This window comes from Mytilus galloprovincialis, chromosome 1 (genome assembly GCF_965363235.1).
Source record: "Mytilus galloprovincialis chromosome 1, xbMytGall1.hap1.1, whole genome shotgun sequence".
In the NCBI taxonomy this organism is placed as follows: Eukaryota; Metazoa; Mollusca; class Bivalvia; order Mytilida; family Mytilidae; genus Mytilus; species Mytilus galloprovincialis.
The window spans coordinates 128,299,066-128,315,220 of NC_134838.1; the positions used below are offsets into that span (position 1 = coordinate 128,299,066).

Below are 16,155 nucleotides of genomic sequence, written 5' to 3' on the forward strand. Positions count from 1 at the left end.
TATTAAATTCCTGCCCCACATATTATACCGAACTCAGACATTTTTTATAAAAAATATAATTGTTTTCTAATTGTGGAGAAAACTTCAGCATATTTTTCAAAATTGTTCATATATGGTAATGAAAGATTTGAAAATCTGCATGTCCAGTAAGTTGGAATTCACTTTAAAAAGTAAATTTTGTGTTTAACTTGTTTTAACAGTAATGTGTGAATAATAACAGTAGTTTATTTTTTACATATTGATAATAAATTCATAGATATAGTGAAAATAAACTTGATTTGGTATTTTTAAGTTCATACCACTTTCTATTTATTAATAAATTTATGTTTCAGATATTGTCTTCTTTACCCCTCCCTTTCCTAGAACCACTAGATCAAGCCAGGTTGTTTGTCGGATTGATGGTTGTATGTTACCATGGAAACAATGAACTGAAAAAGAAGTGCTTACCACTACTTACATGCCTTGTAGAATCTTCATCCAGTATATTAAAGATAGTAGAATTAAACATCTTACTCAGTGCGGTACTTGGTTTATATGTTCATCAGGTAAATTGAACATTACAAGTAGTTCATTTGCTGTTTGTAATTAAAATTAATAAGAAAAATGTAAACTCACAAAAATACTGAACTTTTGAGGAAAATTCAAAACAGAAAGGTCTTTAATCAAAAGGCAAAATCAAAAGCTCAAACACATCAAACGAATGGATAGGTTGTAAAATGGGTTTTATAGCTAGCTAAACCTCTCACTTGTATGACAGTCACATAGAATTCCATTATATTGACAACAAGGCGTTAACAAAATAAACAGACGTAATAGGTAAAAATGTCAAAATAGGGGTACATCAGTCAACATTGTGTTATAATCTTAATCACTATAAAAGCAAACAAATATGTAACAAAGAATCATTCGAAGGGAAAACAGGTTCATCAACATCATCATTTATTACTGTCTTTATTTCATATTTGTAATAGATATTTTATCACTTTGTTGTACATGTTTATGACAAAAATATTTGAATTAAAAAAAATTAATGATTATTGTAAAGGACTTTATTGAGAAATACTGATTTTTTTACAGAACTGTCAAAGTCTAGCAGAGAATATTGAATTCTTCATAACAACATTTTTCAAGTCCGTTTGTAAAGAAGGGATTCTATTAGAGAGACTTGAGGACTTTGTTATACAGGTTTGTTGTGGCTTCTGTGAATAAAGTGTAGATTGTGGAAATAATTTAGGTATGATTCTGTGAATAAAGGGTAGATTTAGGAAATAATTTAGGTATGATTCTGTGAATAAAGGGTAGATTGAGGAAATAATTTAGGGATGATTCTGTGAATAAAGGTTAGATTGAGGAAATAATGTAGGTATGATTCTGTGAATAAAGAGTAGATTGAGGGAATAATTTAGGGATGATTCTGTGAATAAAGAGTAGATTGAGGAAATAATTTAGGTATGATTCTGTGAATAAAGGTTAGATTGAGGAAATAATTTAGGGATGATTCTGTGAATAAAGGTTAGATTGAGGAAATAATGTAGGTATGATTCTGTGAATAAAGGGTAGATTGAGGAAATAATTTAGGGATGATTCTGTGAATAAAGAGTAGATTGAGGAAATAATTTAGGTATGATTCTGTGAATAAAGGTTAGATTGAGGAAATAATTTAGGGATGATTCTGTGAATAAAGGATAGATTTAGAAAATAATTTAGGTATGATTCTGTGAATAAAGGTTAGATTGAGGAAATAATTTAGGGATGATTCTGTGAATAAAGGGTAGATTAAGGAAAAAGGGTGGATTGAGGAAATAATTTAGGGATAAGAATTAAAAGGAAAATATTAGATTGGGAGAAATAATAAATTTGAAAAAAATATCAAAATGGAGGCATGATTCAGAAATTTGAATAAGGGGAATTTCTTTTATCAGCCAATTATGTTTTAAAACTATTTGATAACAATGGGGTTCATTAGCAATATCAACCTTTAGAAGAAGGTCAATTATTTTCTAACTTGAAATAGTTTATATTACATTAAAAGATATTTTTTTGAGCCATAAGTTTTTTTTTTATAAAAAAATGTGAAGTTAATTGAGAAAGCCACCCACTAAAAAAAAATCATCACATTAATATCAAGAGTATGCATGTAGAAGAGAGTCTTTAGGTACCCAAGGGAAAATCAATCTCATAAGTTGATGACAAATCTGCAATGTCATGGCAAAAAAAAAACCCAACTAAAGACAAACAACTTTATACAAAACACAACATAGAAAACTTAAGACTGAGCAACAGGAACCCCACCAAAAACCATATTAGACACTGTACACAAAACATTTAGCAATCAATCAATCTAAAAATTATGAGATTAAAAGAAATAAATGAATTAGTTTATTTTGAAATAGATGCTGTAAGTCCAAAACTATAGTGTTACGTAACTAAATATAAATAATTTAATTTTGGATGTAACGTGTCTTCTGATTGGTTGACATTATTTTGTTATCAGACCATAGACATAATTTAGTCATGTGACCGTGACGTCATCAACGTTTTTTCAAGGTTTTCTACGGTTTGAAATGGAATTTAGAATTAAATTATAAGAAATAACTGTAATATTTTTTCTGTCTATTCGAAATAACATAAAAAATGTGGTGCACACTGTCAAATAAACCGCTACGCACGTTATTCAGTGTGCACCACATTTTTTATGTTATTTCTTCATAGACAGAAAAAATATTACAGTCATTCCTTAAATAACCCGCTACGTTATTCAGTGTGCATCAAATTTTTTATGTTATTTCTTCATAGACAGAAAAAATATTACAGTCATTCCTTAAATAATTTAATTTTGGATGTAACACGTCTTCTGATTGGCTGACATTATTTTGTTATCAGACCATAGACATAATTTAGTCATGTGACCATGACGTCATCAACGTTTTTTCAAGGTTTTCTACCGTTTAAAGTGGAATTTAGAATTAAATCATAAGAAATATCTGTAATATTTTTTCTGTCTATTCGAAATAACATAAAAAATGCACACTGTCAAATAAACCGCTACGCACGTTATTCAGTGTGCACCACATTTTTTATGTTATTTCTTCATAGACAGAAAAAATATTACAGTCATTCCTTAAATAGACACTGCAAGTCAAAAACTATAGTGCTACATAACTAAATATAAATAACTAAACCATGTTGTAGATGAGAAGTGATATTGCAAACTTAGAAAAAGAACTGAAGAAGAGTCCATCAGTGGAAAGGTCACAAGAAGCCAGATTACAGCTGGTCAGTTTATTGGTTCAGCAGTTCAATATGGTAAGTATTGACGGTCAGTTTATTGGTTCAGCAGTTCAATAGGGTAAGTATTGACGGTAAGTTTATTGGTTCAGCAGTTCAATAGGGTAAGTATTGACGGTCAGTTTATTGGTTCAGCAGTTCAATAGGGTAAGTATTGATGGTCAGTTTATTGGTTCAGCAGTTCAATAGGGTTAGTATTGAAGGTCAGTTTATTGGTTCAGCAGTTCAATACGGTAAGTATTGACGGTCAGTTTATTGGTTCAGCGGTTCAATAGGGTAAGTATTGACGGTCAGTTTATTGGTTCAGCAGTTCAATACGGTAAGTGTTGACGGTCAGTTTATTGGTTCAGCAGTTCAATAGGGTAAGTGTTGACGGTCAGTTTATTGGTTCAGCGGTTCAATAGGGTAAGTGTTGACGGTCAGTTTATTGGTTCAGCGGTTCAATACGGTAAGTATTGACGGTCAGTTTATTGGTTCAGCAGTTCAATAGGGTAAGTATTGACGGTCAGTTTATTGGTTCAGCGGTTCAATAGGGTAAGTATTGACGGTCAGTTTATTGGTTCAGCGGTTCAATAGGGTAAGTGTTGACGGTCAGTTTATTGGTTCAGCGGTTCAATACGGTAAGTATTGACGGTCAGTTTATTGGTTCAGCGGTTCAATAGGGTAAGTATTGACGGTCAGTTTATTGGTTCAGCAGTTCAATACGGTAAGTATTGACGGTCAGTTTATTGGTTCAGCAGTTCAATACGGTAAGTATTGACGGTCAGTTTATTGGTTCAGCAGTTCAATAGGGTAAGTATTGACGGTCAGTTTATTGGTTCAGCAGTTCAATAGGGTAAGTATTGACGGTCAGTTTATTGGTTCAGCAGTTCAATAGGTATTGACGGTCAGTTTATTGGTTCAGCAGTTCAATAGGGTAAGTATTGACGGTCAGTTTATTGGTTCAGCAGTTCAATAGGGTTAGTATAGACGGTCAGTTTATGGGAATGTAAGATAACTTGACATTAAGGTACACACAAATATCAAGTTGTAATGATGTTGAAGAAATGTTTATCTTCTTCATCAGAGGTTTGAATGAACAATGACTGATGTCAATTTTCAAATAGGCAGGTTACTTAAAATTATCCTGTAGCTGGTAAGTGAGTTAATATGTACTTATATATATCTGTAATTCTTATTGCTTATTTTTCTTCCTTTTAAACTTCACATTCACATTCAAATAACAATCTTGTTATAGTTTGTATGGTTTTCCAAGTTATTGTTTATAAAACCTATATTACAGTTACCTGAGCCTTTACTGATACAGTACAACCTGTCTAATCCGACTTACTAAGGGTTCAGAGAATTATGTCAGATTGTAAAGGGTGTAGGAATACTTAGCACATAAGAACTAACTTAAAACTGTAAAAATCCTGTTTGAAAATTTTCAGAACTTCATAAAAAATTGGCTATTGTATGGTAAAAAATACTAATTTAGAAATGTTCATAGTCTTTTGAAATTTTACCACAAATATTTCCTGAGTCTCAATTTTCTCCAACAAAACACAGTAACCTCTAAATGTTTCATTTAGTTATTTTCTGTATTTTTTTAACTATTTTTTCTGATTTTTTTAAGGTAATACAACGACCCTATGTCAGAGGGGATATTTTATCCCTGAGTAAGAAATATGTGATGGCTTTATCAGAACCAGTCTTTGATTTGTTGTGTGCAGTAAGGAAAAGATCAGACAAGGATCCAGTTATTCCACCTGTTACCCACATGTTTTCAGCTCTTGCTCAGCAGAGTGAAAAGCAAGACAAAAAGCTGCAGAAAAATTCAGAATTTTTAGTACAGTGGTCCATAGACCAGTTACGCTGCAACCAGGTAGTTAGAATTCATGTTTACATTTATGAGAAAATAGTGCTCAAGTCCCTTATTTAAGAATTGAATGCTTCTTTTTGTAACTTCATTGGGGTGTAAAAGTGTTGGCCGAAGTACATTTTGTATGAAGCGCGGAAGTGCTTCATACTAAAAATGTGCGCACGGTCAACGCTTTTACAACCCTATGAAGTTACAAAAAGAAGCATTCAATACTTATAATTACATTTTTTAGCAATGATCATGAAAACACGAATTTTATTATTGTTTTATTTAATACACCTGTGCACTTTATTGTGGGACCACTTGTTATGAATGAAAAGTTTTATTGAGCAATGCAATTGCTTACGGAATAACATGTGATATGCAGTTAGCCAATCAGAATAAAGTATTATAATGAAACATACATCTAGTGTAATTATATGTCAATAAACAAATAAAATTTGGTCTATATATTTCTAAAGAAATTTCATCTTTTTAGGTCACCTGTCCTTTTATAATTTTTACCATTTTTATTTTTGTGTTTTGCCCTATTTGATAGAAATTATGATAGATAAATAGACACTTTAAATCACAAAAATACCAGCAAGGCAAGATCAACTAACAAGTCAAATTTTGCCGATAAAGTTAGTAGACTGTGAGGGTCACTCTTCATAAGAGTGGTTGTTCTTAAATTAGGATTTTACTTGCGCCTACTTTTGTGTTTTGAGCAATAACCAAAACAAGATAGAGAGAACTTTAAAGAATAAATGATCAGCAACACAGAGATTTTTGTCATGAATTCTATTTTGTCTGTTGGAATGTGCACATAGTCAGCCACACAGGCTCTTTATAGCATCTAGTAATTTTCCTATGGCTGAAGTAAATATAATTTAACACACCATTTTTATGCTAAGAAATGGTATGTGTATTTTGTTTATAGTCAAATATTTTTTTTAGCAGTTTATACTGCTACAATGTTGTAACAAATGGTTATTTAAATTATTTATTGTAAATATATTTTCAGACCAGCCCTAAATTGAATACTGCAGTCAGATTTTTAAAGGAATCATGCAAACTTAAAGATACTGTTGTATTATCCCTTGAAGTAAAGACAACAATGTTGGACAGAGCATTTATCTTACTGCAGCAATATCTACACAACAAAGTAAAGAATGACCTTGATATTAGTACACATGACCTTTGTGAAGAGTTATTGTCCCTGGTATCGTCAGTTATTGTTTCATGTGACATACAAAATTTTAAGGAACTGCTCTGTAATTTAGAGCAGTCACTGGTAAGAAATATTATCATGCTAACTAAATGAGTGTAAATATAAACAAGAAGATGTGGTATAAGTGCCAATAAACCACCTTCGAGTTTGTCCGTCACCAGAAAAACTCTTGAATTATGAGCGCCTTTATGAGGTCATTAACCAGATAGAGGTGATCGCCTGTATCCCTGCTATATTAACATCCATCAAGTCTTAGTGATCGTCATAGTGCAGGATTAACTAGAAATAATATCTGTTCTGTAGGTCCCTAATCACAATGATCTGATTATAGCAGTGCTGAATATCAATTATAAGAATTTCATTTGCCGAATAATTCGTGCAATATAGCATTATCATTTTTTCCACCAATCACTCATCACAGGTACAGAAGTGACAATGCACCTAAATGCACAAATGATGTTCACTAAAACCAAAGTATTGACAGATTGCAACGAACTCGAAAGTTGTCTACTAGACAACTATCTATCCAAGTAACGACGTATAAAAAACAATTAAAGGTCAAAGTATGGCCTTTAACACAGAGCCTTTGCTCACACCAAACAGCAAGTTATAAAGGGCCGAAAAATGAGCAGTGTTTAACATTTCAAACAGGAAAACCAATGTTCTAATCTATACAAAAAAAAACCCAAGAAACACCTATGAACCACATTAACAAACGACAACCATGGAACAACAGGCTCCCTTTTTTGAACAATTTTTTTTGAAACTTAAGAAGTAAAGAATTGAGATGAAGTGATAGCATCTGTCTCTCTTAAGATCGTCCTAAACATGCATGAAATATTTGCAACTAGACATTAAGCAGCCAATAATACATGTTTCCAAATCATTATGAAAAATTTATATATTTATCAAGGATATCCAAATTCAAAACTGTGAATATAGATTTTGATGGTAAAAGGCAAAAATATTTTTTTAAAGAAATGTCTTATAAAGGATTTTAACAAAACAGCCAAGAATCAATCAATCAAATCTAAAGATCAGCTTTTCTTATTATATATAGCCGACTTTTTAAATTTAAAAAAAAAAAAGTTATTGACATATAAAAAAAAAAAAATGTAAAAAAATTACCTTTAGTTCAACAAGGAAGTGACCACTGAAGTACCCATCATAGTGCATGGATCAGAAAACACATAAACCCTTCAACTAATTGCTGGTGTCAAAATTTATGAAAATAAACAACCTGTAAATATTTGCTTTGTATGCATCTGTCCATTTGCCTCACATAAAATGTACCAGAGAGGCCCTTGCTGACATGTCCGTTTAATTACAGAACATTGATACACTACAAAAGTCAAAAAGTCTGAAAAGACCAGTTTTTGTCTGAATTAGCATGAATTTTTACTCGACATTCTTAATTTGCCTGAATATTTTTTAAAAATTCTTGACATAGTATGAATTTGTCTAATAAGGTTCTTGATTTTTCTTGACAAGTGTCTTGACAGTATGAACATTGTCTTAAAATTTCTCGACACTTCCTGTATCATCTGATAAGAGTCTGGATTAGTCTCGACCAATTCCTGACTGTCTTAAATTTGTCTCGATATGTCTTGACATATTCTTGACATTCTTAATAATGTCTGAATATGTCTTGACATATTCTTGACATTTTAAATAATGTCTGAATATGTCTCGACACATTCTTAACAGTCTTAAATATGTCTTGACACTATCTCAACAGTATAAATTTCGCCTGAAATGTGAACAGACTTATTATTCCTGGAGTAGATAATAATTTATTTTTAATCTTTGGGAATTATTCAATTTTTTTTATGTTAAAATAATTAACTTCATAATTTTGAGGAAGAAAATTCATTTTACTTCAATTTTTCATCATCAAAATGATGATTTTCATTTTCATCTATCAACAAACTTTTTAAATTGTACTGGCATGGTCAGTCAACTGATAAGTTGTATGGCTGATTACAGGTAAATCAGTAATTTATATTTGACAGTTGCGTGTACTCTGGGGTGTGGAATACCTTAATTTTATGGGGATAATCCTGTCCATGTGTATTCCAACAGGTGAAATTACACAAATTGTTCTTTTATTAAATCAATGATTTGTATATCATCATGATTTGCTATTTATATAAACCACATTTTGGTACAATAATTATTTACCATATAAACATTGAGTATTATAAATGTTTAATAAAATATGTCTACAGTATGATTGGTTTTAATCATTTAATTTATAAGATTTAGGAATCAAAATTTGTAATTATTTAAAAACACACATTTAAATTATTTCATACTTTAGATTTCATAGCCATATTTTGCATTTGTAAAAATATTCATATATCCAAATTTTCAATTATTTTACATGCCCAACTTTTATTTTTGTTATAAGAAGTACATATATATTACGGAGGCACATCAGGTAACAGTTTGTATATATGTCCTGTGACTTGTTATCCAATAATACTATGATTTATTCATTACAGAACATAGATATAACAGTAACAGAGGCAGACCAGGTTACAGTATGCATGTATATATGGTACCATCTGTTATCCTGTAGTATGTCAGAGGAACAAAGCACATGTTTTATGCAGTCTATTCATAATGTGAGTATTTTATACATTTTTAACTCACCTGGCCCGCAGGGCCAAGTGAGCTTTTCCCATCACTTGGCGTCCGTCGTCCATCGTCGTCGTCGTCCATCGTCGTCGTCGTCCGTCGTCGTCGTCGTCCGTCGTCGTTAACTTTTACAAAAATCTTCTCCTCTGAAAGTTTTGTTGCAGAAAGCTCGACATAGGGATAGTGATCCGGCGGCGGCTACGGCGGCTACGGCGGCGGTGTTAGCTCACTTCTTAAAAGCTATATATTTTAAAAGGTGGAAGACCTGGATGCTTCATATTTTGTATATAGATGCCTCATGTTACGAAGTTTCCGTCAGTCACATGTCCATTGTCCTTGACCTCATTTTCATGGTTCAGTAACCACTTGAAAAAAAAGTTCAGATTTTTTGTAATGTTAAATTCTCTCTTACTGTAAGTAATAGGATAACTATATTTAGTATGTGCGTACCTAGCAAGGTCCTCATGCCCGTCAGACAGTTTTCACTTGACCTCGACCTCATTTCATGGATCAGTGAACAAGGTTAAGTTTTGGTGGTCAAGTCCATATCTCAGATACTATAAGCAATAGGTCTATTATATTCGATGTATGGAAGGACTGTAAGGTGTACATGTCCAACTGGCAGGTGTCATCTGACCTTGACCTCATTTTCATGGTTCAGTGGTTATAGTTAAGTTTTTGTGTTTTGGTCTGTTTTTCTCATACATTATGCAATAGGTTTACTATATGTGTTGTATGGAATGATTGTAAGGTGTACATGTCTAGCGGGCAGATGTCATATGACCTTGACCTCATTTTCATGGTTCAGTGGTTATAGTTAAGTTTTTGTGTTTTGGTCTGTTTTTCTCATACTTTATGCAATGGGTTTATTATATTTGTTGTATGGAATGATTGTAAGGTGTACATGTCTAGCGGGCAGATGTCATCTGACCTTGACCTCATTTTCATGGTTCAGTGGTCAAAGTTAAGTTTTTGAGTTTTGGTCTTTTTATCTAATACTATAGGTCAACTATATTTGGTGTATTGAAATATTTTATGATCTACATGTCAGTCGTGCAGGTTTTATTTGACCTTGACCTGATTTTCACGGTTCATTGCTCAGTGTTAAGTTTTTGTGTTTTGGTCTATTTTCTTAAACTATTATAGCAAAAGGTCAACTATATTTGTTGTATGGAAACATTGTTAGCTGTACCTGTCTGCCTGGCATATGGTTCAACTGACCATGACCTCATTTTCATGGTTCATGTTAATTTTATGTGACAGTCGTAATAAAGCTTTATATTTAGGAGTATCAACATAATATCAATGATTAGTAAAGAAGGCGAGACATTTCAGTGTGTGCACTCTTGTTGGTTATTATCTTGAATATTATTATAGATAGAAATAATGTAAACAGCAATAATATTCAGCAAAGTTAGATTTACAAATAAGTCAACTTGACCAAAATGGTCAGTTGACCCCTTAGGAGTTATTGACCTTTATAGTCAATTTTTAACCATTTTTCGTAAATCTTAGAAATCTTTTACAAAAATCTTCTCCTCTGAAACTACTGGGCCAAATAAACCAAACTTGGCCACAATCATCATTGGGGTATCTAGTTTAAAAAATGTTTGGTGTGACCTGGCCAACTAACCAAGATGGCCACCATGGCTAAAAATAGAATATAGGGGTAAAATGCAGTTTTTGGCTTATAACTCAAAAACCAAAGCATTTAGAGCAAATCTGACTCGGGTTAAAAGTGTTTATCAGGTGAAGATCTATCTGTCCTGAAATTTTCTGATGAATCTGACAAACTGTTGTTGGGTTGCTGCCCCTGAATTGGTAATTTTAGGGAATTTTTGCTGTTTTTGGTTATTATCTTGAATATTATTATAGATAGAGATAATGTAAACAGCAATAATGTTCAGCAAAGTTAGATTTACAAATAAGTCAACTTGACCAAAATGGTCAGTTGACCCCTTAGGAGTTATTGCCCTTTATAGTCAATTTTTAACCATTTTTCGTAAATCTTAGAAATCTTTTACAAAAATCTTCTCCTCTGAAACAACTGGGCCAAATTAAACCAAACTTGGCCACAATCATCATTGGGGTATCTAGTTTAAAAAATGTGTGGCGTGACCCGGCCATCTAACCAAAATGGCTGCCACGGCTAAAAATAGAACATAGGGGTAAAATGCAGTTTTTGGCTTATAACTCAAAAACCAAAGCATTTAGAGAAAATCTGACAGGGTTAAATTGTCTATCAGGTCAAGATCTATCTGCCCTGATATTTTTAGACAAAACAGACACCCTGCTGTTGGGTTGCTGCCCCAGAATTAGTAATTTTAAGGAAATTTTGCAGTTTTTAGCTCACCTGGCCCAAAGGGCCAAGTGAGCTTTTCTCATCACTTTGCGTCCGGCGTCCGTCGTCCGTCGTCGTCCGGCGTTAGCTTTTACAAAAATCTTCTCCTCTGAAACTACTGGGCCAAATCAAACCAAACTTGGCCACAATCATCATTTGGGTATCTAGGTTAAAAAATCTGTGGCGTGACCTGGTCAACCAACCAAGATGGCCGCCACGGCTAAAAATAGAACATAGGGGTAAAATGCAGTTTTTGGCTTATAACTCAAAAACCAAAGCATTTAGAGCAAATCTGACATGGGGTAAAAAATGTTTATCAGGTCAAGATCTATCTGCCCTGAAATTTTCAGATGAATCGGTCAATCGGTTGTTGGGTTGCTGCCCCTGAATTGGTAATTTTGAGGAAATTTTGCTGTTTTTGGTTATTATCTTGAATATTATTATAGATAGAGATAAACTGTAAACAGCAATAATGTTCAGCAACATAAGATCTACAAATAAGTCAACATGACCAAAATGGTCAGTTGACCCGTTTAGGAGTTATTGCCCTTTATAGTCAATTTTTAACCATTTTTCGTAAATTAAAGTAATGTTTTACAAAAATCTTCTCCTCTGAAACTACTGGGCCAAATTAATCCAAACTTGGCCACAATTATCTTTGGGGTATCTAGTTTAAAAAATGTGTGGCGTGACCTGGTCAACCAACTAAGATGGACACCACAGCTAAAAATAGAACATAGGGGTAAAATGCAGTTTTTGGCTTATAACTCAAAAACCAAAGCATTTTGAGGAAATCTGACAGGGATAAAAATGTTTATCAGGTCAAGATCTATCTGCCCTGAAATTTTCAGTTGAATCAGTCAACCTGTTGTTGGGTTGCTGCCCCTTAATTGGTAATTTTGAGGAAATTTTGCTGTTTTTGGTTATTATCGTGAATATTATTATAGATAGAGATAAACTGTAAACATCAATAATGTTCAGCAAAGTTAGATTTACAAATAAGTCAACATGACCGAAATGGTCAGTTGACCCCTTTAGGAGTTATTGCCCTTTATAGTCAATTTTTAACCATTTTTCATAAATCTAAGTAATCTTTTACAAAATCTCCACTGAAACTACTAGGCCACAATCATCTTTGGGGTATCTAGTTTGAAAAATGTGTCCGATGACCTGGCCATTCAACCAAGATGGCCGCCACGGCTAAAAATAGAACATAGGGGTAAAATGCAGTTTTTGGCTTATAACTATGAAACCAAAGCATTTAGAGCAAATCTGACATGAAGTTAAATTGTTAATCAAGTCAATATTTATCTGCCCTGAATTTTTCAGATAAATTGGACAACTGGTTGTTGGGTTGCTGCCCTCCAATTGGTAATTTTTAAAGAAATTTTGCCGTTTTTGGTTATCTTGAATACTATTATAGATAGCGATAAACTGTAAACAGCAATAATGTTCAGCAAAGTAAGATCTACAAATAAGTCAACATGACCTAAATGGTCAATTGACCCCTTAAGGAGTTATTGCCCTTTATAGTCAATTTTTAACAATTTTCATTAATTTGGTAAATTTATGTAAATTTTTACCAAATATAGTTCTCTGTTACTAATGGGCAAAGTTCATTATAGATATAATTGTAAGAAGCAAAATCGTTCAGTAAAGTAAGAACTTCAAACACATCACCATCACCAAAATACAATTTTGTCATGAATCCATTTGTGTCTTTTGTTTGATATGCACATAGACCAAGGTGAGCGACACAGGCTCTTTAGAGCCTCTAGTTGGTTATTATCTTGAATATTATAATAGATAGAGATAAACTGTAAACATCAATAATGTTCAGCAAAGTAAGATCTACAAATAAGTCAAATGACCAAAATTGTCAATTGACCCCTTAAGGAGTTCTTGCCCTTTATAGTTAATTTTTAGCATTTTTCATAAATTTTTGTAAATTTTTAGAAAATATTTTCCACTGTAATTACTTGGCCAAGTTCATTATAGATAGAGATAATTGTAGCAGCAAGAATGTTCAGTAAAGTAAGATCTACAAACACATCACCATCACCAAAACACAATTATGTCATGAATTTATCTGTGTCCATTGTTTAATATGCACATAGACCAAGGTTAGCGACACAGGCTCTTGAGAGCCTCTAGTTATACTACAGCAAACATTTTGCGGTCGTATATTGGTATAAGGTTGGCATTGTCGTCGCCCGAAGACACATTGGTTTTTCACACTATAACTTTAGTTTAAGTTTATAGAAATCTATGAAATTCACAACACAAGGTTTATGACCACAAAAGCAAGGATTGGGATTGATTTTGGGAGTTTTGGTCCCTACAGTTTAGAATAAGGGGCCAAAAAGGGGCCCAAATAAGCATTTTTCTTGGTTTTCGCACAATAACTTAAGTATAAGTAAATAGAAATCTATGAAATTTAAACACAAAGTTTATGAACACAAAAGGAAGGTTGGGATTGATTTTGGGAGTTTTGGTCCCAACAGTTTAGGAATTAGGGGCCAAAAAGGGGCCCAAATGAGCATTTTTCTTGGTTTTCGCACCATAACTTAAGTATAAGTAAATAGAAATCTATGAAATTTAAACACAAGGTTTATGACCACGAAAGGAAGCTTGGGATTGATTTTGGGAGTTTTGGTCCCTACAGTTTAGGAATAAGGGGCCCAAAGGGTCCCAAATTAAACTTATTTTGATTTCATCAAAAATTGAATAATTGGGATTCTTTGATATGCCGAATCTAACTGTGTATGTAGATTCTTAATTTTTGGTCCCGTTCTCAAATTGGTCTATATTATGGTCCAAAGGGTCCAAATTAAACTTAGTTTGATTTTAACTAAAATTTAATTCTTGGGGTTCTTTGATATGCTGAATCTTAACATGTATTAAGAGTTTTGATTATGGGCCCAGTTTTCAAGTTGGTCCAAATCGGGGTCCAAAATTCAACTTTGTTTGATTTTCACAAAAATTGAATTCTTGGGGTTCTTTGATATGCTGAATCTAAACATGTACTTAGATTTTTGATATTTGGGCTTGGTTATCAAATTGGTCCCCAGGTCTAAAGGGTTCAAAATTGAACTTTATTTGATTTCATCAAAAATTGAATTCTTGGGGTTCTTTGATATGCTGAATCTAAACATGTATTTAAATTTTTGCTTATGGAGCCAGTTTTCAAGTTGGTCAAAATCGGGGTCCAAAATTAAACTTTGTTTGATTTCAACAAAAATTGAATATATGGGGTTCTTTGATATACATGTATGTTGAATCTAACCATGTATTTAGATTTTTGATATTTGGGCCTGGTTATCAAATTGGTCCACAGGTCTTAAAGGGTTCAAAATTGAACTTTATTTGATTTAATCAAAAATTGAATTCTTGGGGTTCTTTGATATGCTGAATCTAACCATGTATTTAGATTTTGAATACTGGACCATAATAGGTAAATGTCCATTTTAAAATTTTTAAGTTTTTAAGTTGAAGTTCTTAGACCACATTCATTCTGTGTCAGAAACCTATGTTGTGTCAACTATTTAGTCACAATCCAAATTCAGAGCTGTATCAAGCTTGAATGTTGTGTCCATACTTGCCCCAACTGTTTAGGGTTCGAACTCTGTGGTCGTATAAAGGTGCGCCCTGCGGAGCATCTGGTAATGCTTTGTTTTATTAGTTGAAGGTTTTCTCCTTCATTCTGTTATAAACCAATGGTTGACAGCAGTATAGAAGTATAGACACCTGAATTCCACCTGTCTGGTAGTACCTATGCTTAATAAAGGGAGAAAGATGGGTCTGGTTGTTTGGCCTCTGGGATGCATATATGTTCCATTATATAGATGATGTCCTCTTACTAAATGATAGATTGTTGACTATGTCGGAAACAGCCAATTATTGAAAATTTCAAGCACAAGAAATTATGCAAATACCATACATTTGAAGTATGTTTCAGCCATACTCCAGACGGTCATTTGTTTTAATTTAATTTTGCAACATAGTACATTCAACAGTTGTATATGAGAAACAACTTTATAATTTACCTGTGGGGTTTACAGGTTAATCTCAATTCCACCAATTGGCCTTCATAGTAATGGCTGTTTTGATGCGGGGGTATTTAATAAAGGCATGTTATTTTAGTACTAACTCCCCTTGTCACCGGAAAGTTCACTAAAAATCTGTAGAACTGGAAATTTATTTTTAACGTTTAGTGTTATTTCTTTTCTCTAAAATTATTCTAATATTTAAGTACCTGTATTTTACAGTACTTGATTTGTACTAAAAGAAATTGGTACAGAAATAAAACCATCAGTGATCACAATATTTCATGTTTAAAATCATAACTTTAAGAGATTTGAAATAGACAAACTTTCAAAATGCTGAAAATATACCGTTGTAACTAAAAATCTGAAGAACTAAAATTTCAAGTACAAATCAAGTACTGTAAAAGGTACCTTAATGTTACAATAATGTTAAAGTAACAAAATAGTATTGAATATTAAAAGTAGATTTCCAGTACTATAGATTTGTGGTACAGAAATAGTACTAATGCAAAAGTAGATGTGTAGTACATGTAATGTATGAAAAGTAAGGTAATATCATTGGACTCCTGAGTGTATATTTTATCATGACAATAAATTGAATTTAGCCAAGTATATGCCAAAGTTATCTAAAATAAAACCTGATAACTCATTAATATGTTTAAAACAAATATACTGAGAATTTCCCAATCCGTCATCTTGACTTATCAAAACTTTATTTTTTAAAGTTAAAAAAAAACATTGACCAATTCAGAAACATACCAATAACACC

The 16,155-nt window shown here is 32.6% G+C and overlaps 1 protein-coding gene across 1 annotated transcript in view; it reads left to right on the forward strand.

The window, feature by feature from the left end:
• Positions 1–16,155, forward strand: part of LOC143058809 (uncharacterized) — a 28,050-nt gene that overhangs the window by 144 nt on the left and 11,751 nt on the right. Inside the window, exons 2-7 of the mRNA XM_076232272.1 lie at positions 333–545; positions 1,078–1,185; positions 3,193–3,306; positions 4,904–5,152; positions 6,153–6,422; positions 8,864–8,986. Coding sequence (XP_076088387.1) covers positions 399–545; positions 1,078–1,185; positions 3,193–3,306; positions 4,904–5,152; positions 6,153–6,422; positions 8,864–8,986 — 1,011 coding nt within the window. The 5' untranslated portion in view covers positions 333–398. The remainder of the gene's footprint in view (positions 1–332; positions 546–1,077; positions 1,186–3,192; positions 3,307–4,903; positions 5,153–6,152; positions 6,423–8,863; positions 8,987–16,155) is intronic.